The sequence below is a fragment of the Heterocephalus glaber genome, unplaced genomic scaffold (genome assembly GCF_053883595.1).
Source record: "Heterocephalus glaber isolate CG9 unplaced genomic scaffold, H.glaber_assembly_v1.0 deba00000546, whole genome shotgun sequence".
NCBI classification, from domain to species: Eukaryota; Metazoa; Chordata; class Mammalia; order Rodentia; family Bathyergidae; genus Heterocephalus; species Heterocephalus glaber.
Window position 1 is genome coordinate 39932782 of NW_028258147.1, and position 23957 is coordinate 39956738.

General features: G+C 38.9%; 1 protein-coding gene across 4 annotated transcripts in view; it reads right to left on the bottom strand.

Moving 5' to 3' along the window:
* The window catches only part of LOC101713196 (ATP-dependent translocase ABCB1), a 152246-nt gene extending 128762 nt beyond the window's left edge, over positions 1 to 23484 (bottom strand). The window contains exons 1-3 of one of the 4 annotated variants that reach the window (XM_004862427.3): positions 22996 to 23394; positions 19986 to 20031; positions 13444 to 13606 (exon numbers count right to left, since the gene is read on the bottom strand). In XM_004862427.3, coding sequence (XP_004862484.2) covers positions 13444 to 13606; positions 19986 to 20031; positions 22996 to 23009 — 223 coding nt within the window. In that variant the 5' untranslated portion in view covers positions 23010 to 23394. Of the gene's footprint in view, positions 1 to 13443; positions 13607 to 19985; positions 20032 to 22995 lie in introns of all 4 variants that reach the window. The other 3 variants (XM_013078708.3, XM_021242611.2, XM_087204495.1) reach the window with 3 other exon arrangements.
* Between the last annotated feature and the right edge of the window lie 473 nt (positions 23485 to 23957).

Here is a 23957-nt window from a genome sequence, read left to right on the forward strand (position 1 = left end):
ACCTCAAGCATAAGCATTTGGAATCAGCAAAAAAGCTGATGTAGGTAGATGAAAGAAGGTTATTAGTTTTGAGCCTTGAACATTTGAATTTTGTATTGCCTGGGACATTCAACTGAAGATGTCTGATGAATGTTCAGACTATGGATATCCAGTTCTAGAAGAGTTCAGAGATAAATATTTAAGAGTCCTGGTCTAGGGTCTGCCATTCCACCGCTTCCAGGGCAGAGGAGGTGAGCAAATCCCAGCCCCCAGGAGGAGGCTCCCAGACCGCCATTCCACCGCTCCCAGGGCACAGGAGGTGAACCAATCCCAGCGCCCAGAAGGAGGCTCCCAGGCCACCATTCCACCAATCCCAGGGCAGAGGAGGTTACCCATGTGGGCACCAGCAGCAACCTCCCCCACCCCCCGAGAAAATGAGAAGACACATAAACAAGCCTCAAAAACAGACTTCCAGATCACCTACAGCAACCCCAAAGGGAAACGAAATAGAACAGTCTGATACTCAGCCATCTGGTCTCCCTGAACTGGCAACAAAAGAGGATCTGGAAAAAGTGAAATCAGAAATAATCTCTCAGATAACAGCAGAGATTTTGCCCATGGTGCAAGACGTGATTAAAAAATCTAGAGTGGACACAGATAAAAAAATAGAGGAACTGAGGAACATGATGGAATCCCAACATAGGAAACTAATGGAATCTATAAAACAGATACAAACAGATTTCCAGGAGATAAAAATCTCCACTGAAAGTTTACACAGCAGAATGAGCCAATATGAGAACAGAATTTCAGATATGGAAGATAAGATTGCAATTAGTGACCAGGAAAAGAAAAATTGCTTCAAAATTGTAAGGGACTACGAGAAATCAATCCAGCAGCTGCTAGAAGACACAAAGAAGAATAACATAAGACTGATTAGAGTCAATGAAGAAACAGGAGAGAGTGCACATGACTTAAAAGAAAAATGCTGAGAGAAGTAATAGGATAAGCCTTCCCAAGCAGGGGAAAAGAACTTGACATACAGATAAGTGAGGCATACAGGACTCCGAATAGCCTTGATTAAAAAAACTCTGCACATAGGCATATAATTGTTAAGATTCCAGAAACTCAACAGAAGAACAAAGTTCTACAAGCAGTTAGAGAAAAGAAACAAATCACATACAAAAGAAAGCCCATCAGAATCACAGCAGACTTCTCAACACAAACCATCAAGGCAAGAAGAGCTTGGAGTGACATATTCCAAGCCCTAAAAGAAAACAGCCTCCAACCCAGATTGATGGACCCTGCAAAACTATCTTTCCAAATTGATGGAGAAATAAGATACTTTCATGACAAAGAGCACCTTAGGAGCTTCATGAATAACAAACCAGCACTCCAAAAAATTTTACACAATTTCCTAGGAACAGACAATGAGACCACAACCTCAGGAAGCACAGCAGAATGAACCCATCAGGCGTGACAAGAAATTAAATGTAAAGGGGGAGAATCCAACAAAAAGAAAAAGTCACGACAATGATAAGTCAATACGTATCAGTTATAACCATCAATGTTAATGGTCTCAATTCACCAATCAAAAGAAATAGACTGGCAGAGTGGGTCAAGAAGCAAGATCCAACAATATCTTGCATACAAGAAACACACTTAATTCAAAAGGAAACTCATAGACTGAAAGGTGGAAAACAATACTCCATGTGGTGGGAACCCGAAAAAAAGCAAGAGTAGCTATCCTCTTAGCAGATCAAATAGATTTCAAACCAACACTGATTAAGAGAGACAAAGAAGGACACCTCATCCTTGTAAAGGGAACAATGCAACAGGAAGAGAAGACAATCATAAATATCTATGCACCAAACACCAGTGCGCCCAACTATATAAAACAAATACTAACGGACATGAAAAGGCATATATGCACTAATACAGTTGTAGTGGGGAACCTCAATACCCCACTGTCACAAATAGATAGATCAACTAGACAAAAAAAATAAGTAATGAAATACTAGAATTCAATCAAACTCTTGAACAAATGAATTTAACAGAAGTTTACAGAGTGTTCTACCCCACAAAATCAGAATACACATTCTTTTCAGCTGCACCCGGGTTGTTCTCCAAAATAGACCACATACTCACGCATAGAACATGTTTAAGTGCAAAGGAATTGAAGTTATCCCCTGTATATTATCAGACCATAGTGCAAGGAAATTGGAGATCCATAGCAAGAGAAACTGGAAAAATTTCATAAACATGTGGAAATTGAACAACACACTTCTGAATAACCAAAGAGTCACAGAGGAAACTAAAGTAGAAATCAGACAGTTTCTTCAATTAAATGACAATGACAATACAACATATTGGAATCTAAGGGACACAATGAAAGTGGTCTTACAAGGGAAATTCATAGCAGTGAATACAAATATTAGGAAAACAGAACCCAATTAAACAACCTGATGCTGAACCTCAAGCTTCTAGAAAAAGAGCAGGACAAACCCAAAGCTCATACAATGGAGGAAATTATAAAGATCAGAGGAGAAATCAATGCAATGGAGACTAAGAGAATGATACAAAAATCAATGAAGCCAAGAGTTGTTTCTTCGAAAGAATCAACAAAATTGACAAACCCTTAGTCAACCTTACCAGAAAAAGGAAAGAAAAGGCCCAAATCTATGCAATTAGGAAAGAAAAGAGTTAAACTACAACAAACCCAGCAGATATCCAGAGAATCATCAATACCTACTTCAAGAACGTATACACCAACAAGATGGACAATACAGAAGAAATGGACAGATTCCTAGATACATATGAATTGCCAAAGTTGAACGAAGAAGACCTAAAAATTCTAAACAACCCAATATTAACCAATGAAATTGAAAACGTAATAAAAAACTTACCAACTAAGAAAAGCCCAGGTTCTGATGGCTTCACTGCTGAATTCTACAAGACATTTAGAGAGGAACTACTGCCACTACTGTTTAAACTCTTCAATGAAATTGAAAGGGAAGCAATACTCCCAAATTCATTCCTGGAAGCAAGCATCACCTTGATCCTCAAAGCAGAGAAAGACCTGACCGAAAAACAGAACTGTAGGCCAATCTCACTAATGAACATAGATGCAAAAATCCTTAATAAGATACTGGCAAACAGAATGCAGAAGATCATCAAGAAGATCACACACCCTGATCAAGTGGGATTCATCCCAGGGATGCAGGGATGGTTCAACATAACCAAATCAATCAATGTAATACACTATTATCAGTAGAGCCAAGGACAAAAACCATATGATTATCTCCATTGATACAGAAAAGGCATTTGACAAAACACACATTTATGATAAATACCTTACAAAAATTGGAACTGATGTTCTCTACCTCAATCTGATAAAAGCCATCTATGAGAAACCAACAGCCAGTATCATACTGAATGGTCAAAAACTGAAATCCTTCACACTAAAAGCAGGAACAAGACAAGGATGTCCACTATCATGACTCCTGTTCAATATAGTTTTGGAAACATTAGCCATGGCAATTAGACAAGAGAAAGAAATAAAAGGAATAAAGATAGGAAATGAAGAAGTCAAATTGTCATTATTTGCCGATGACGTGATACTCTATATAGAAGACCCCAAGAACTCCACCAAAAGTCTTCTAGACTTAATAACCAAATTCAGTAAAGTAACTGGATAGAAGGTCAACACAGAAAAATCAATAGCTTTCCTCTACATAAATGACAGACTCACTGAGAGAGAAATAGGGCAAATAATTCCTTTCACAATAGCATCCAAAAAACTGAAATACCTAGGAACCAACCTAACGAAAGAAATCAAAGACCTCTTCTCTGAAAACTATGGCACTCTGAAAAGAGAGATTGAAGATGGTATCAGAAAATAGAGAGGCATTCCCTGTTCCTGGGTAGGAAGGATCAATATAGTGAAAATGGCCACACTTCCAAAACTGCTATATAGATTTAATGCAATTCCAATTGAGATCCCAGCAGCATACTTCATGGACCTTGAGAAAGCAATCCAAAAATTCATTTGGAACAAGAAGAGACCCAGAATAGCAAAAGCAATTCTAGATAATAGAGACATGGCAGGGGGTATCACAATCCCCAACTTGAAACTATACTACAAAGCTACTGGGATAAAAACAGCATGGTACTGGCAAAGAAACTGACCTGAGGATCAGTGGAACAGATTAGAAGATGCAGAAACAATGCCAGACACACTCAGCCATCTCATCTTTGATAAAGGAGCCAAACACCCTCACTGGAGAAAAGATAGCCACTTTAATAAATGATGCTGGAAAAATTGGGTATCAACTTGCCAAAGATTAAAACTAGACCTACATCTCTCGCCATGTACTAAACTAAAATTGAAATAGATTAAAGATCTAAATATTAAAAAAAGAAACACTGAACCAGATGGAACAGAGGTTAAGTAGAACTGTTGAAGACACTGGTGTAGGAAAAGATTTTATGAACAAAACCTCAGTCACCCATGAACTAGCACAAACAATCAACAAGTGGGATCTCTTCTTATTAAAAAGCTTCTGCACAGCAAGAGAAATCATCAGCAGTGTGAAGACAGAACCCATAATGTGGGAAAAAATCTTCACCTGCTCTTCCTCAGACAAAGGACTACTATCTTGAATCTATAAAGAACTTAAAAAGATCAGACCTCCCAAATTTAAAGACCCAATCTGAAAATGGGCAAGTGAAATGAACAGACATTTCTCAGACAAAGAAGGAGAAATAGCAAACAAATACTTGAAAAAAATGTTCAACATCACTGGTCATTCAAGAGATGCAAATGAAAACAACACTGAGATTTCACCTCACTCCAGAAAGAATGGCTGCTCTCATGAAATCAACCAATAACAAATGCTGGTGAGGCTGTGGGAAAAGAGGAACCCTGCTCCACTGCTGGTGGGAGTGTTGACTGGTGCAACCACTGTAGAAATCAGTATGGAGATACTTCAAACCACTAGGAGTGGAAGTCCCATTTGACCCAGCTATTCCCCTGCTGGTTATCTTCCCCAAAGAATTAAAGGAATCATACCACAGTGATATATGTGCACCCATGTTCATAGCAGCACAATTTGTAATAGCTAAAACTTGGAAACAGCCCAAATGCCCATCAACTGGAGACTGGATAAAGAAAAATGTGGGTTTTTTCTAAAATGGAGTACTACTCAGCCATAAAAAATGAGAAATTAGAGACATTTATAGCTAAGTGGATGCACATTGAGACAATACTCTTAAGTGAAATGAACAGGACACTCGTGTAAACATCAAATAGTTTCTCTAGTGTGAGTAACTGAAAGTGTAAATAAGGACTAAAAGGTATAATAGATAATATGAAATAGGAAGAAAAGGGGCAAAGGGGAAGGGAAAGTGGGAGGGGTAGGGGAAAGGAAAGAAGGGAATGGAATTAATAGGAGAAAATAGAAAAATGGAAAAAAAGTCTTTATAAATAGGGAGGGATGGAGGGTTTGAAGGGAGGGCAGGGGAAGGGAGAAAATTAAGAACCAAGAGAGTTTATGTAAAGGTGCAAATTTCCAATGATGAATGTCATTATATTGTATACCTAAAATGTACCAATAAAATAATATTTAAAAATAAAAATTTTGTTTATTCTTGCCTAGAGGCTGCCAAGCTCCAAGCAGTCATACAAATGGAATCAATGACAAATGTGCTAGACTTCTTTTACCAGGATCCACCAGATCGAACTTGTAAACAGTTCACAACCGGCTAAACTATACAATATGATTTCTGTGTTGGATTCTGAAGTCCCCTGAACCTTCTCCTTATCTTCTTTGTGGGAGGCTATTACTAGTTCTTCCTGGTGAAAACCTTTGTTGGCTATAGTCATAGTAGTCCTGCTGACCTTATAATTTGGCCCATGTATTCTTAACTATTTCTTTGGCTTTGTCTCCTTCAGACTCAAAGCTACACAGCTACCAAGATGACAAAGCCCAGCACCTATCAAAGGCCTTTAGATAGACCCTCTGAATAGGACTTCTGACTGCTGGTCACAACTACGACCCTCTCAGCTGGAAGTAGCCAGAACGGTCTTCGCCCTTTGCCTCCTCAAAGCAGTTAGGGGTACTTCTTCACAGGGCAGGAATATTGTAGATAGTTAAGTTAAATAGATATCTTCTAGGCAGTTAGACAGGGGCTCCCTTAAGGTGCCAGCCTTCCAGGAGCCAACACAGCAAGGAGTCAACATGGACAACAATTGAGGCACATTCACTGGTTAGCATTATAAAGAGGAGGGACTACTTCCCCTGGGGATAGATAGCAGTGATTGATATTCTAAATGGAAAAACTCCTTGTATGTGTCTTATTTTCCCATTTGATCCCCATTTAATCAATATTATCTGGGTGACTGTACTTGTAATCTTATTGGTTGGTCGTGGTTTTGTCCCGCCTCATGCCCACCTTATAAATTGCCATTGGGTCTTATAGCTTTGTCCCACTTTGTACCCGCCTCACCACATGGCTTTGCTGTATAAAACATCTTTGAAAAGTGGGGTGAGTGGGCAACCCACTTTCTGATCCCCCTTCTGTCTCTCTTAGGCAAAAGCTTTTTTTCCACCCAATAAATTTTTCTTACGCTTAAAAAAACACAATGAGCACTGACATTCAGAATGGTTCCAATTTGGGGACATTTCAGGTATTGGATTTTTCACATTACGGTTGCTCAACCTGTACAAGCTTTTTCAATTCTAAAGATTTGGCAATGGTGGTTTCTGTGTTTAGAGGCATTTTCTTACAGATCAAGAAGTTAAACAGGGCCGGGGATTTAGCTCAGTGGTTCTGCCATCTGCCTCACAAGTGCAAGGGCCGAAGTTTGATCCCCGGTACCGAAAAAAAAAAAAAAAAGTTAAACAAAAATTCAAGGTCAAAATTGGCTTCTGTGAATTCATGTATATAATTATACCACATACATAGCTTCCTTCATTTTAAAAAAAGCAACTTTATTGCCAAGCTTCTTTTAGTTCTATTTCAACAATGTTAAAGTATACCTGTCAAAGCAAAGACTGGTCACACAGGTCCTTTGACAGAGGTAATCTTTGCTAGTCAAAGAGTGGAATAAAGACATTATCTTCTTTACACCTCTTCTGATCTATATTTATTTTTCTCTAATCAACCTTCGCTAACTGAAAGTTACTGGTCCCAGTGACAGTAAACTCTTCTATGAGGACCTCTCAAAATTCTTACCTCAAGATGTACTCTCACAAAATCAAAACTCTCAAGCTGAAATGACCTTAGACAATACAGTCCAGGAACATTTATCTGTATAACTTTCAAAGGCTACTGCTGAAACCTATGCTAAGAAAGACTACATTTGAATAATATCTTAAAATTAATCTTGTTTTTTGGTTAGAAAAGCTAGAAACTCTCTTGGGTTGTGAAGCAATACCAGCCAAATTACTAGAATGGAAAGTTAGATATAGATGAGTTTAAGGCAGGGGGTTTAGCTCCATGGTTCTGCTGCCTGCCTCACAAGCGCAAGGTCCTGAGTTTGATCCCCAGTACCAAACAAACAAACAAACAAACAATGAAAAAAAAGAGTCAATAAAATATTTGTTAGACTCTTGACTATTTTGTCTTCCAGCACCCAAAATCTAATCATCCTGTTTCTTATGCTTTGTGTTCCCCATCTCCCCACATGCTGTTTTTTCCCCAGAATTCTATTCCTGCTCCCAGGGTGACTTTAACCACTTTTATAGCGTCCATGGTCCCAAATCTGCATCTAGAGCTACTGAATTCCTGTCCTTCTTCATAGTTAATACTATGGTTCAGGTTTCCATCATCTCAGCTTCTGCTCTAACAAAAGCCTCTGGCTCCTCTTCTTACTCCAAGTAGCTCTTTGTTTTTTCACCAGATTTTAACTTTGGAATCAACCCTAAAATCTTATCACTCCCATTTGTAATTGTCAATGACAGCTCACATTACAAAAAGTACAAAATTCATAACATGTCGTATTGATCATTTTGCAATTTTGCCACAATGCATGTGACAGGATAATATTTTTGAAACATCAAACAATGGTTTTCCAGATGTTTCCTCTATCCCCACACCTTCCTTCTCACTCCAGTGGCCACAGCATTCTGCCATAGCTGTCACAGCAGAGAGCTACTGTAGCATAAAAGGAAATGATAAATGTAAATGTATTATATACCTAAAATGTACCAATAAATACATATATATATTAAAAAAGGAAATGGTGTGGAGGTTTCTTCTTGGCTTTTGTGTGCTCAAAGCCTACTCCCTTATGGGTGGAGAGGAACCTCGGCATGCAAAAATATTTTGCTTAAGTTTCATATTGCTAAGCTCCACCTTTTTAGACTGCAAACTATTTTCCTCATGCTGAGAAGACACTCAGTTGAGAAGTGACAACAGCATGAGCAGGGGAAGGTCCAGGAAAGGGAAGCCTCTTGTTACGATTTATATCTGGATGTCCTGCCAAATCTCATGGGCTCACAGACAAGGTTTGTGGAAGGTGACTGGACTACGGGGGCACTACAGCTAGCTGGGTGTTGGCAGTGGCAGTGACTGGGTGTGGGCGTCACCTGAAAGGGTATATCTCCCTAGTGGGCTCCTTCCTCCTCACTCTGCTTCCCCGGGGTGAACAGCTTTCTTCCACCCAGGACCTTCCACGACGCAGCCAACAATGCAAAGACTGAAACTTCTAAAACGTTAGCCAAAATAAACCTCACTTCCTTTAAGTTTCTGGTGTCAGGTATTGTGTCCCAGCCACAAGAAAGCATCTAAGACACCTGTTTTTTGTTACGTAAGCAGACCCTGGAGTGGGACCTCAGAAAAGGAATTTTTACATAGTGTGTGGAGAAGACAGCCATAGGATAGCAACCCAGAGCCTCCTTGAGTCAAGAGAGATGCAAAAGATACAGAATAATCCCAAGGTTCCTGAGAACAGGTAACACAGTATGTGATAAAATGACTGTGCAGAAGATGATCCTGAGCCCCTGGCCATCTCTCACATCTGGAATTACACTGGCCTCCCTGATAAACTCTAGGGAGAAGTAAAAACTACCTTTAAAAAACTGAGACTGGATTTCCACCACATTTGCTAATGATGGACTCAAAATTGAAATGATGTTATATAAAAGTGACATTTTTTTGTACGGGTGGATTCTGACATGACACACTACACAGCTTTCCAGCCTACATTCCCACTGCCCTACCCCATCTTCTTTAACTTTCTCTTTTTCCATGGAGCACCATCTCAAAGCTCACGGAGGGGCTGGCTGTTCCCTAACTATTCTATCCACTCTCTTCCTCCAACACTTCATTCACTTCTCTCTCTGCCTGAATGTCCTTCGCCAGATTTTTTCACCTGGAAAACACTCCTCCTCCATAAATGTGGTAAAACCTGACCTTTCCCAAGTGGCTTATCCTTAGGAGAGTGACTCACCTTGTCACAGATTTCCATACTAATTAACACATGATTCTAATAACCAAATCAATCCTAGAATAGAAATAGGATTGCTTGCATCTGTCTCCTCTTACTCTCACCATTGTGGGCTCTGAGAAAACTGAGCTGTTTATCTGTGTATCCTCAATGCCTCAGCCCATTCTCTGTGCTGCAACCCAGCCTGTCCCAAAGACCAACAAATAGTTCACAGAGACACCACACATACCAGGCTATTTATCAAGATATTCCATCTAAGCATTCTTCTATTCTGTATATAAATGTCTCACAAAAGATTTAAAAAAGACTCACTGAACCATTCTTAGTAAGGAAGGCCTTAAAAGGAACTAAACTGTGAGTAAACACTCCAGACTCCTCAGGGTTTATGTTATTTTACATTTTAATCTGACCTGTGCATCTCAGTGTGTTCACTAATTTTAACTACTGAGTTCTTATGAAAAGAATAAATAAAAAGTATGTGATTGGTGATATTTTCCCTGGCTGACCGAGGTTAGGTTAAAAGGGTAATTTTCAAACCATCTTCCCCAGGGCCTTAAAGCTGACTGTTGTAGACAGTGATGCTGTCACCTACAGTGAGAGTTACTTTTTCAAATCTCATTAGATTTTTGTTTCAATAGGAAATTCTTTCGCTGTCAGGCTCCAGTCCTCACGTAACAAGGTAATAATATTGAAATGTCTAGCAAGATTTTCCCCTAAGTGCTTCCTTTTTTCCCCATGTCCTTTCCTCCATGCAAAAGGCTGAAATAAACCAAGTGAGCCTCAAATGAACATGAAATAAATGAAGGGAGCCACAAATGAGCAAGATGATTTTAGAGTAGTAACTAAGTAGCAGGATTCCTAGCCAGGAACTCAGCTCTGTCATCCAGCAAGCAAACTCCCAGTGGCCACACTGTATCACTTTCTAGGTGTGGATCATCTGCAAAATGATGGATCTGGGACAAATAGTGTCTAGTTTTCTTACAAAATTCTATGATTCGGTCCTGCGGTTATTCAACCCATTTTTTAAGCACCTGAAATGGGTCAGATGCTACATGTCTTTATTTTGCTTGTTTTTGCTATCTTTACAATGGATTGTAGAGACCATATTTTCAGTAACCTACTTTTTTGGCTACTTTTTACAGCAGTCTACAAAAAATCCCCACCCCAAACTCTTACTGTGCTCCACATTACTCACAACACAAGAACTAGTTTACATTCTAACTCAAAGTTTAAAAATTAATTGCTGGGCCGGGGATTTAGCTCAGTGATTTCACCACCTGCTGTGCAAGTGCAAGGACCCGAATTCCATCCCTGTAACCAAAAACTAAAAAATTTAAAAAATAAATAAATAAAAATTAAAAATAAAAATTAATTGCTAAAATAAAACAATATGCTTTGAAATATTTTAACATTTTTGATTAAAAAAATTTTTACAGTTTATTTTTAAGAATTTTTCCAGTGAAATGGTTAATGGTAAAGGAAAGCTTGAGCAAATGAAGAAAACTGTTGAAAATTTTTTATTGTGGAAATTTTTGTGATTCAGGGCTTCAATATTAGCTTACAATCTTGTGTGACTGTGTTCAGGATGCTGTCATCAGTGACAGAGATGACAATATTCTCTTTGTTTACAACACCAGTCTTCAAACATATACAAGATCTACACATGATTTATGCGTTCATAGTTTAAGCATCAGAACAAACATACAAGTTGAACATTTCTATTCCAAAAATCCAAAGCCCAAAGTTCTCCCAATTTCAAAACTTTTTGAGAGCTAACATGATGCCACTGGTAGAAAATTCAAATGCATAAAACTGTTTAATACACAAAAAATTATTAAACATATTTTATAAAGTTGCCTTCAGGCTATATTTATGTTATATATGAAATATAAATAAGTTTCTAGTTTAAACTTCAGTGTCATCCCAAAAATAATTTATTGCATCTATGTAAATATTCCAAAATTTGGAAAATTCCAAAATCCAAAATGCATTTGATAAGGGATACTAAACTATATACTATATGCTATACTATTCTGAGAGCTGGCTTTTCACAAATAGTTACCACGTTCTTCTTGAGTTTTCAAGCAATAAAAGTAAAAATTATAAATACAAAGAAAAATTACTTCCATTGTCATACACAGGAGGTTGGTATGTTATTATATATATATATTCATCTGCATTCACAGAATTGAAGTAGTTCTACTCGTAGTAAATAATGCATCTTCAATATCATAAAGAAATGGTTCCCAGGTCCCATGAACAAGTATCAAATGTTCTACAGATACCCCAAATGGGCACAAATGCTTATGTGCATATTTCTGAGAATTCATAGCAGTTATCAGAGTCTTAGAAGACCAAATATCACTGTAAGCTATGTGATATCACTATATTTTTAATGGTATTCTCAAACAGACATCTTCAACATTTTTACCACCTGAATGTAAACTGAGTTATAGGTCTTTGAGTAGTTTACTTTAAGTCACTTATCCTTGATCAGAGATATTCTGAAGATTGAAGCTCAGAGCCATTGATCTATCTCTCCCCACTTGAAAGCGTGTGTGTTATGCTCAAATCATTTCAGTAGTTCATCTACTTCTCAGAGGGCGATTGTATGTTTCCTTTATCAGCCAAGTGTTTTGCTTCCTACCTCATGAGAAACCTGAAGTGCACTACTGCCTCTTACCCACAATTTCACTTTCCATAGCTTCAGTTATCTGTGCTCAACAATAGTATTGTATCATCTCACCAAAAGGAGGCAAAGGACAATACAATAAAATATTTTCAGAGAGAAAGAGATGAAAAGGTGAAAGAGAATGGGTGAGCCCAAATGCCCATTTACAGAATTTTGAATACAGTACACTAGTATATTTGTTTTATTTTATTATTATTTTTTGTTGTTAATCTTTCTGTGCCTGATTTATGTATTAGAATTTAGCACAGGCATGTATGTACAGAAAGAAAATGTAGTTCAGTTCTCTCCAAGGTCTCAGGCATCTCATCCATCTCAGGACATATCTCCGGCAGGTAAATGGGAACTGTGGTAATCAGATGAAAACTTCCACAGTTCTCATCTGCTCGCCACCCCTCATGGATTCAGACACACAAATACTCTATCTTCCCAACTTTCAGAGTAGATGAACTTTTACAGTAGATATACTCTTTGCTCTTCTCTAAAGTAAATCCTTCCTCCTGAGCTTCAGATCCTGCACTTTCTCAAGGGCGTCACTCCAAAAACCCTCTTTCCTCTTTCCTTCAAACATCATCTATCCCTTTGTCCTCTCTTTTGGATTATTTTCACTAACACACAAAGAAGTCATTATTTCTCTCATCCTAAAACACACACACAGACAGACACACACACACACACACACACACACACACACAATTTCTATTGGCCTCATTTCTCCATTCCAGCATTGACTTCTAGACAGTTCAACCCATGACAATGTGCAAAACTAAATTTCTGGTATTACTGCTTAAACCTAGGGTCCCTCTATATTTCCCAACTCATTTGATAGTAACAGTATTCCTCCAGTTTCTCAGACTGAACTCTTAAAATTATTGTGGAATCTTCACTCACACCCATCTACAGTCTGTTAGGGAATCTTTTTTTTTTATTAGTACATGTTTGCAGTACATGCCATAAACATGAGCTGAGATTAACAACATAATAAGAATGTTATATTTGACAATATAACAAGAATGTCAGAGAATCTTATAACTGGTTGCAGTTTATCTTCCAAGGTCCTGACCAGATTACTTATTTCCCTCTGAAACTTTCTAGGATATTTCTAATTTCATAGAGCTCTCTTCTTTTCTACGTACATCTGCCAGCATTTCTCCTGGGTATTTTAATGCTTGTGAGCATTATCTTCTTAAATTCATGACAAACATGAGCTGGAGCTCAGACTCTCCTCCTCCCACAGTACTAAACACACTAGTGCTTACTTAAACATAACATCTGAAGTCTTTTTCTGCATAATTTCAATAAAATCAGCACAGCAAATAGCACTTACTTTGATTGGTATTGTTTGATGAAATACTGTTTCCTGCATTTGAAAAGCTGTCTGTCATATCCCCAAACACCATCATCAGCAGGGGAAGCGCAGCTCCATGGATAGCAGCAGCCAAAGTTCCCAGCACCATGTAAAATCTGTCAAGCCTATCTGCATAGCGAAACTTAGAAAAGAAAATACAGCATAGGTACAACCAGTACAGTTTCACAGATGGTTTGCTCTATCTTTAAAATATATCCAAAATACAAATATTTTCACATTATCATGCTACCACTGCAATCTAAGCCACCCTTTGCCTTTGGTAAACTACTTCAATAGCCCAATTAGAAATGAACATTCTACTCTACTAAGTTCTGAACTAATTCTCCATATGGAACTCAGTCTGTCTTTATTTCTTATTTGATGTTCAATGAGAATTCTAAAAGTCTTTAATGAGAGTATGGTAGAAACATGGTACATGTATTTGCTGCCCTGGTTTCTAAGAATAGAAGTCACTTTCCATCTTACAGGAACGAACTTGACGTCACAGGCTCCTCTTGGGACACAACTGAGGAAAACTTTTGTCACTTCAAGAAAGTATCTTGGCTTAAAGATCTGATGCCCAATGGATTTAGCATAAACATAAAATGATTTTAATACAATCAGGCCTTAATGAGAGGAAGAAGGGGAAAAATGAGTTGGATACATGCCAAGGAACACTCTTCCTGAGAAGTTAGAATCTGGCCAGAATGAGTGACCAGTGCAGATCTCCTAACTTCTTTAGTTGCAAGCAAGTCATAAGAAGGACGAAAAGGTTTCTCTGAATTCAAAAAGTGATGGGGCAAGAGCACAGTAAAAAGAATGGATTCCGAGCCACCTGGGAACAATTTAGTCCTTCTCTTATGTGACTCAGTGATATCGAGGAAGAAGTCCAGCAGCAAGGACACTCTATAGGACAACTGGTACGGTCTATCAACAAGGCAACTGTATTCAAAATGAGGATGAGACTGTTGTGTACTCAGGAGACAAAATAGCCAAAAGACATCATTGACTGCATTCTGTTTTGAACAAATCAATTGCAAATAACACGTTTTGGAGATAAAATGAAAAACCTAAATATAAATGGAGCCTTATGTATCATTAAGAAATTATTCTTCATTTTGTTGAATACGATCATCCCAGTATGTTTCAAAGGACAATGTTTGGCAGCAAAAATTTTCAAATACCAAATGAAGTAGTTAGACGTGAAATAAATAATTTCAGATGTAACATTTGGCAAAACGTTACTTATTAGCTATAAACAATGGGTATATTAGGGTGAATTTTACTATTATCCTCTTATATGTTTGGAATTTTTATCATAAAACTTGGTGAAGAGAAGATGGTCACAATCAGGCAAAGGCATGTCCCTTCATCCCATCTTGACAGGCATGAGCTAAGAGGAAATGCGGGTATAATGAAGCTGCCAGAGATGAAGACAAAATGTGGAAAGAGCCAGAACTTCATACTTTTTCATAACTGGAAGCAAGACTAATTTCTGGACAGAAAGGTTGAGAAGACTTGAGGAAAGTGCTAATATAATGGTGAATAGGATGAAAGTGGCAATCAAATGCCATAGCTCTGTAGTTTGTTAGGAAATGATTTTGGAGGAAAAATAATATCTCTTAATAACCTTCAGCTTCAGTTTCTGCATTTACAATACAAGGGAAATACTGATACATATAGGAAACTTTACATAGTTCTTATGAGGTTAAAATGAGTCTTGATACAGAGAATTACTATTGTTGGTTTTGCAAACAATAATTAATAAGACTTTTCAAGTTCATACAGTCAAGAAGACAGAAAAAAGTTTTAACTCAGGTGAAATGTAAGATACACATATAAATGAAATATAATTGGAACCCTTTTTCAAAAGGGGAATGAAAAATATTTCATTAGATGTTAATAGGAGGGAGACAGAAGGTGAACCAAAGCCACACAAAAGGAAGGTTAATCAGTAATGAAAGCCAAGGAAAAAGCATTCCCAGGGCAGAGAGGTACAGGGTACTGGTGGGAAAGGGATTTACGTAACGTTCAGTATGCTAAATGCCAATATGATCTTACTGAGGTGCCCAGTGAGGAAGTGGAAGTCAGTAAACTCAATTCTTCATTCAACATTTAAAAAGTATCTGAGGAGCACCAAATAAGGCATTAGGTTGGTTCTGGGCACTGACAACAACAGTGACTAAGAAAAGTTCCCTGTCCTCCTAAGACTTAATTCTAACGTTAACAGTAAGAGAGGAAATAGACATATGCAGTATCTAGGTACCTATTATAAGTTGCAAGTACTATTCCAGGCACACAAGGTACACACCTCCTACCCTCATGTAGCTTACATGTGGAGAGAAGACAAACATGAGCAAGAAATCAAACAGTGGCTAAGTATCAAAATGAAATATCACACAGGGTCATGTTCCAGAGAGCTCGGCAGAGGCAGCTGGTTTAGGCTGGCTCATCAAGGAATGTCTGGATGAGAATGGACCTCAAGGACAGGAAGATGCAAGCTGTCCTGTGATGGTCTGAGGACAGGGCATTCCAGGAAGGAAGAGCACATGCAAAACTTCTTAGTTGGAAATGATTTTGGTGTGTGTGAGAATCACACAGAAGAAACACTGTGGCAAGGGCAGAGTAGGGGGAGGACTTGCCTGTGGTAAAGTCACAGATTAGACAGAGATCGGGTTATGTGGGATAAGGCACAGCTTTAGAAAGGAGATTGGGTTTTACTCTCAATTTCGCATGTAGTGAAAAGCAAAGCCAGCCCGACATGTGGAAGAAGGGACTGAGTGATGTCTCGTGGGTCCTATGGGAAGATGTTTAGAACTGTGAAAGTAGAGTAGGGCTACTAGGAGGAAAGAGATTGACGAGTAAAGCCTTGGCCAGGTACAGGAAGCAGAACAATAACATCACACACACACACACACACACATACACTGAAAAAAACAAAAAGAAGCAGATCACCATCCTAATTTCAGGAACCTGTAACTACGCTTTTTTTTATGATAAAAGAGACTACAGATGTTAAAGGTCTTGGGATGTGGAGATCATCTGGGGTTATATAGGTTGGCCCAGTGGAATATCACAAGTTGCTTCCAAGAAGAAGATAGAGCTCAGAGGCTTCAGGATATGTGACAGCTGAAGTTAGAGGCTGCAGTGATACAAAGAGGGACCACAGGCCTAGGGATGGAGGTGCCTTCTAGAAGCTCGAAAAGGGAAGGAAACAGATTCTCCTCTCCTCCAGAAGGAATGAAATCCTGCTGGCACCTTGATTTTAGCCCAGTAAGAAGTCTGACTCTAGAACCATAAGGTAGTAAGTTTGTATTAGTTAGTGGGTATTTTGCTATTGCATCAAAATCAAATGACAAGAGAATTTCAAAAGAAGGATAATAAACAAGAATGTTATGGCTGGAAAAACGAGAAGCTCTGGTCATTTGAGTGTAAGACTTCATAGAGAAAGCTGTCTGTGAGGATAAACCCAAGGGCCTCACAGACTAAAAATGAATATGGCTGAAGCTGCTGCACCTGAAAAGGTCAACAAATGTTGAGTTTCAGACTACAAAAAGACTAAATAACTGGGGAAGAACAATCATAGCATAGTGAATACAATCACATGCAAAAGTCCTCAATGAAGGAGGCATAATGAGAGAACTCTCCTCAACATGGATAGAAAACTGTGTAATTCTGCACAGTGAAATTCAAATGAGAAAGGGAATGTTACATGAGATCAATACAATTTTAAAGTGGCTCTGTAAAACTAGAGAAATGTCAATACCATCACTAATTCTTGATAAGGAGTCCAGGGACTTCAACTTCACAGGCAAAAGTAACACAAACAAAAAGCCAAACCACTAAGAGAAAAATCAGGACCCTAAAATCACAGAAGGTAACAGAAGAAATAATATGGTGGACAGGGTCAAGGGCTGCTGAATGGTCAAGACAGAACTTTTAAATGTCCACTGAATTTCAAGAGTGGTGTGGACAGAAGCAAAATTCCGTAATTTGAAAGCTGGAAGGTGACACAAAAGACATGAAGCTTAGGCAACTCGTGTGTAAAGGGTCTGGGTGGGGGCCTCCAAGAGGAAGTCAGGAAAATGAGAGACTTAACCAGTCAGCACTGATGGCAGAGTGGGAAGGTGAAGACACAGAAGAGAAAGAAAGATGATGATGATATCAGACCCTTGAGAAGACAGATGAGGGCAATGTGCAAGTGAGTGCCTTGTTTTTAAAACCGAGTGTTCCCTCTGTTTCAACAGAAAAAAACTGCAGAAGGAACAGATCCAAAACAAGGTAGGTTTGTATTACTACAGTTGTAAAGATCAAGGAGTGGTTCTTCATGTAACAATAAAAGTCACTCTAGGTAGGAGGACCAGGAATGTGCACAGGTAGATACATGAAGATGGCAAAGTCCTCCACGAACACTGATCAGAAGACAACGGCATCAACAAAGGATTCTTCAATTCCAGTCAACAACAGTTTAAGCAATCATAAGCTGTTATAAACAAATACAGGTATTCAAAGCAACAAAGTGCGGCCAGGCAAAGTCTGGGCCTGGGCTTGCCTATTTATTAGTTATGTGACTCTGACTTTGATTCCATTTCTAAACTCTGAACCTGTTTCCTCATCAGGAACACAAGGATAACATTAGCTCCTAAGTGATAGGATTATCATGAGGATAAATCAAATTATGTATGTAGGGTACTTAACTATCTAATACTTAACATTGATAACTATTATCTACTTGAGGAATACTGATGCTTCAGTAAGATATGTACTGTAGAGAGCTTGGGTTGAATCTGCAGCACAATTCTGGCAAGCATGGATAATCTTTGAGGAGTTTGTTTTGTGCAGGAACTTCAGCCCAACTTTTATATTTCTTAATCTTATTTCTACTTTTCCAATTTCTTCACTTGCTTTCAAGTTTATTCTACTTTTGTGTTTCTACAAATGCTTACATGAAACCTAATATAAATAAAAACTAGTAAAAAAAGTTTGATTCTATTTCTTCTTGGGAAAGAAGAAATACCTTGGGAAAACTAAAGTCTGAGTAAAACTAAGTTACCAGACATTGTGTGCAGGAAGGAGTCCTGCTGTGTTCAGAAAGACCTCCGTATAAGGTTAACCCTTGGCTGGCGTCTAGGACTTCGTCTTGGGGATGGTCACCACCAGTCTCATTGATAAAGGTGGCCAAACTACTTGTACAAGCTGTAGTTTATGTTGAATATCTTCCTTCTTTCTGGCTGTAGAATTTTGGTACATGCTGGAAAGCTACAAATAATGAAAACTAATGCACAGGACTGGAGGTGAAACAGCACGTATGAGGTTTAATTCCCAACACCAAAAAAAAAGAAAAAAAAGGGGGGCGGGGAATAGATACAAAAACAAACAAAAAACTAAACTATAGAAGATGAAAATGTCTTGGTATCAAAAGAACAAAACTAAAATTAAATTTAGGGGTAAATTCAATTTTAACATAAAAGTTTCTTTCCACAAGAATGTAAAAATGAAACCTTAAACCAAAATTGTGACTCAGTTTTGTGACTCATATAGTCTTTCAGTAAATGACTGTCTAGTCTCATCTCCCTAAAATCCCAAAGCAAGTAGAGACAGAATAAAAGAACATCAGCAATAGCAACTGTAGTACATGAAGGTGAGGAGGGTGTAGGCAGCCACAGAGTTCAGTGCAAAAGTCCTGTGAGTGTGTTTCCTACTCATAGCTATGTTTATTTTCAAATATTAAGATCCATTTTCAGGACAGTCCTCCCATGCCCATTTTGAAAAGTGCTTGCTGCACAATTTATAAATTATAAAGGGCTATAAAACTTAACTGGTTCAGTAGTTTCCATATCCCAGTACCTGGGATAGTTCACCTCCACAGTTAAGTTCACCTAACTTTGTGTCTTAGAAAAAAAGAAGTAAAGATCCAAGAGGAAAGAGATAATCAATTACAAACATATCCCAAAATTCCTATTTAATTCCAAGATCAAAGAAAAGATTCTAAATAATCCCCATGAAACCAGAAAATGTAATGAAGAATTATGTTAAGGTTTTCAAGTTCTAGATTTTAGCTATTCAGCAAGGAGGAATAATGGCATATGCTAAGTCACAGTAACAAATAGTCCACTGCTATATTTTATTATTATTATTATTATCTGCTCTTGGGACTTTGACTTCAAACCTGCCAGGATTACAGATCCATAAAAGATGCACACAATATAGCTTGCTCTATCCCAATGGCAAGCAATTGTACTTGGTCTATCCCAGTAGCAAAGACCATCATTCAGTGAATTGTTTGTGCAAGCAACAGATCTCTGGCAACATAACTAAGACTGAAATCTACTCCAGCAAGGGTGGCTGCAGATATTCCATTTACATGGCAAATTATGATGAGCATTTCTCTGAAAATAAGCTAAATCCAACCAATTCATTTTGCCTCTCATTACCAGATTCTCTAAGAAATACCTCTTTTCTAGGGGAAGAAAAGTTAACTTTTCAAAGTATTTTGAATAGTGAACAAATCCAAAACTCACCATGGCAAATGCACTGACAGTTGGTTTCTTTTCCTTCTTCTTTTTACTAAAAAAACACATTAAAGGAATTACACAAAACTTTTTAAAATTACACAATTTTAAAAATTGCTAAATTAGTTTTCAGCGCTTATATTTGGTGACAATTGGATCAAAAATATGCTTATATTACTCAGTAAAAAAAAAGCTTCATAGTATAATTTATAAAGTTTAAATATAAATATGTTTACATGTATCTTAGATATCTATATATGGTTATCACTGGATGTTGGGATTTCTACTAAAAAAAAATGTTCTTCCCTGTCTTTGCCTAACTCCTAGTTCTCTATGATGAACACACATACATCCTTCACAATTAAAAAAGAATCCATACTAAAATAAGTGTTCCTCTTTTTACTTAAATAGAAAATCACTCATTTCCTCTGAAATAAATTTTCTTAATTAATATCTGAGTAATTCCAAAAGTAGTCTATGATATGTGAAAAGGCCATTCTTAGGCATTAAAAGGCCAGCTATTATTCTGAGTCCAGATTCAAGTAACTCTAACTCAATACTAAAGCTCTCTACTGTATGCAGCTGCCAGCTCAGATGTGAGAACAAACCAATCAGAACAAAACAGCCTCAATTTCATATATAGAAAAGAAAAACTCTTAGAAAATAGCATTATTTTTGCTAAGATTTTTAAGTTCAAAATTTAAATTCATCTCTGTCTTTGTTCTTTACCATAAGTAAGATCAGAAGAAGCAAAGACTCCTACAGACAAAGTCCAAAGTTTCCTCATATCTGGCTTTGTAGTGGTGTTGGACAAGAATACAGGAGCATCTTCATATTTGGCCCCAAACTAATACCAGGGAAGGCATGATGTCAGTGCCCCTGGCGACAGACAAGAGGATGAAATACCTATAAATAGCTGAGTTTTTAGCACTGAGGTTTTCAGTTTTTTATTCTCTAAAATTGATGCTGCTTTGGAGAATGTATACTATCAATAATATTTATAATATTCCAAGAATGTATAGTATCAATAATATTTATAATATTCCAAGCAGTAGCAGTAGCTAAGAATTTTCCACACATAATTCATAAACAACTCAGGCAAAACTCCGTCCTTTTTTTTTTTTTTTTTTGGTACCGGGGATCAAACTGGGGTCCTTGCACTTGGCAAGGTAGGCAGCAAAACCACTGAGCTAAATCCCCGGCCCTCTCTGTCCTTCTTTTAGAGATAAGAGAACCACAGAAGAGTGAGAAAAGTTAGCTGACTCGTCCAAGGTCTCACTACTGGAATGGAACCAAAATTTAAACTGCAAAGTCTGTCTCCACCACCAAATCGTTAAGCCGAGACCTCGAACTTCTGAGACACTGCACTGCATGGGGATACACGTGCACAGGAACCCTCCCCCTACCATTCAGCGCCATCAGCAGGAAACAGTTGACAGAGGCAAGTCGCTCATGAAACATCATTTTAATGAAGAACGTTGGTATGAACACAGATACTCCAGATTGCATAATCTATTAGCAAAGCCAAATGCTTTCTACAAGCCCATGTTAAAATGCATAGTTTTAAGAACAGATTAAAATCAATGGTGATGAGCACAGTTTAGTAATAACTATTTAACATTTTAAAAATTTATACTTTGAAGTCTTTAGGCCATAGTAGTAACAATGCAGGATCAAACAATTTTGTTTGCCATTTCTCTCCATATATCTTCAATACTTTGTACTTATCCAACTGTGATTTAAGAACATATTTCTTCTGCCTCGTAAGTGCAAGGTCCCAAGTTCGATCCCCGTAACCAAAACAAAACAAAACAAAACGAACATATTTCTTAAGCTACCATGTTTTGAAAAAAGTTAAAAACAAAAATTAGTGGTGCGTGCCTGTAATCTCAGCACTCTGGGAAGCTGAGGCAGGAGGAGCACAAGTTTGAGGATTGGGAATATAGCTCAGTGCAAAAATCATTGGTTCAGTCTCCGGCAATGGGGGGGGGGGGGAAGTAAGGTACCCTTGTGTTTAGGATTTCAGAATCATTATTTTCTTAAAGCTCAAACTGTCCCAAACTTGACTAGTGGAGGTCCCCTGCAAGTCCCTGCTCCTCTTGTGTGTTTTGATTACTCTATCGAACTCCCCTTCAGGGTACTACAACATATCCGGACTCACTTTGTATTTTCCCTGCCCCAAAACCCAGCTCAAAGTCGCTTTTTTTTATGGGGTGCTCCTTTGTTTCAGTGAGGAATGGCATTCAGAAACCCACATCTGGTAATAAGAGTGCTTATTTCTACAGTCCTTTCAATTGACTGAAAATGAACAATTAAAAAATCACGAGTTCATATTGAGGTTTCCAATTCAAATTTCACATTACTTTTTAAATATTTGATTTATACATTTATATTTTTTCACTTATGCTGGAAAGCTTAGTCTTACTAATATTACTATACTTACTTGTTTTATCTTACAATTTACATTACACTTTTTTACTATTAATGAACATACTGAGTGAAGTTTAAAATTTCCCATATAGGCAGAGCACCATGAACAAAAATGTGCTTGAAAGAACTATTTCTTCTCTGTGGTCACATTCCATTTTATATACACATAGTTATTCCGTTACAACTACAAAAGGTAAAAACAACCCAAATGTAGTGTTGGCTTTCCGTCTTCTTCTGCCATGCCACAAGCCTGCAACGTTCATATGCTTATTAATCACAAGCAAGATGGTGGACCCACGCAAAGCCCAAGCAGAATATGTCTCAAGTGCGTGCGACACGAACAAAACAAAATTTTTAAAAAGATGGTGTGGCCAATGGCCTGTCTGGAGGTGGACATCTGTGGCGGAGCCTCACCAAGACCCAGGGCGCCAAGGACCTTCTGCTCTAAGCCGGCACTGCTTTCAAAGGGTGCTAAAATTAGAATCACCACTATCACCCATTATTTATTTCAGACCTGGAGACTAAACACAAATTGCCTGTCTCTCTAACTGTAAAAGTAAAGCAAGCCTGTAAAGTAAAGTAAAGCTACCTTTTCTCGCCCATCTTCAACTTCTTCCCTGCTCCTCCACTGGGTTCCTCTGCACCGCACCGTACACCGCGGCGCCCTAGGAGTCCCACAGCCAAAGGCGCAGCACTGGACGAGGTCAGAGGTGCGGGGGGGCGCTCGGGCCAGCTCTCCTCGCCCCGCCCCGCGGCGGCCTCCGGCGGCGCCAGGCCGGCCAGAGCAGCCCAGCCGCAGCGCTCTGCGCGCGCCAGCCCGTCCCGCCAGGAGGGTTTCCTCGCCGCCGCCCTCCAGAGCCTTCGGCCCCGCAGTTCCGGTAGTCGGAAAGCCAGATCCTTCCGGCCCGGCCCGCGCCCACCCCGGGCTCGCGGAGCGCACGGGCGGGACCCGGCCGCAGTCTGGGGGGAGCTGGGTCCGCGCGGGCGGGCGGTGGGCGGCGGCCTCAGCTCCGCTGCCTGCCGCCTTCAGCCCTCCTCGCCCGCCCGGAGGGAAGCTCTGCATCAGCCTGGCCACGCGGAACGCACCCGATGCCCAAGTTACGCAACAGGTGGATTTCTAGGAGTGTCTTGGCCTCTGTGCTTCCGGCAGGGGCGCTGGGACACTCGGGCGCACTTACGGACCCATCCCCACAGTCCTTGGGTGAAGAGCGTGGGTACACAACGGGCCTCGGGCGGACAGCGAAAGGGACACTTCCCGGCCCAGAAAACAGCATCGCACCTTTCCTAGTCTGTCAATTTCCCTTCCCTGCAACACTTTCAAACGGACAGGGAGAGATTTTTTTCTGCCCCAAGCTTCCTTCAGTGTGCCTGACAGTTTGGGATAGATCACATCACCTCTTCTGAGATAAACGATGACTACAAAGGAAGACTTTCGCATACGTTTACACGAACATGAGTATTTCAGAAAAGAAAGACTATTTAAAAGTGTGTAGTGTTTTAAACGTTAGCTGATAAATCAATGTCTGTGTTTTCCCCAGACTATTTCAAGAT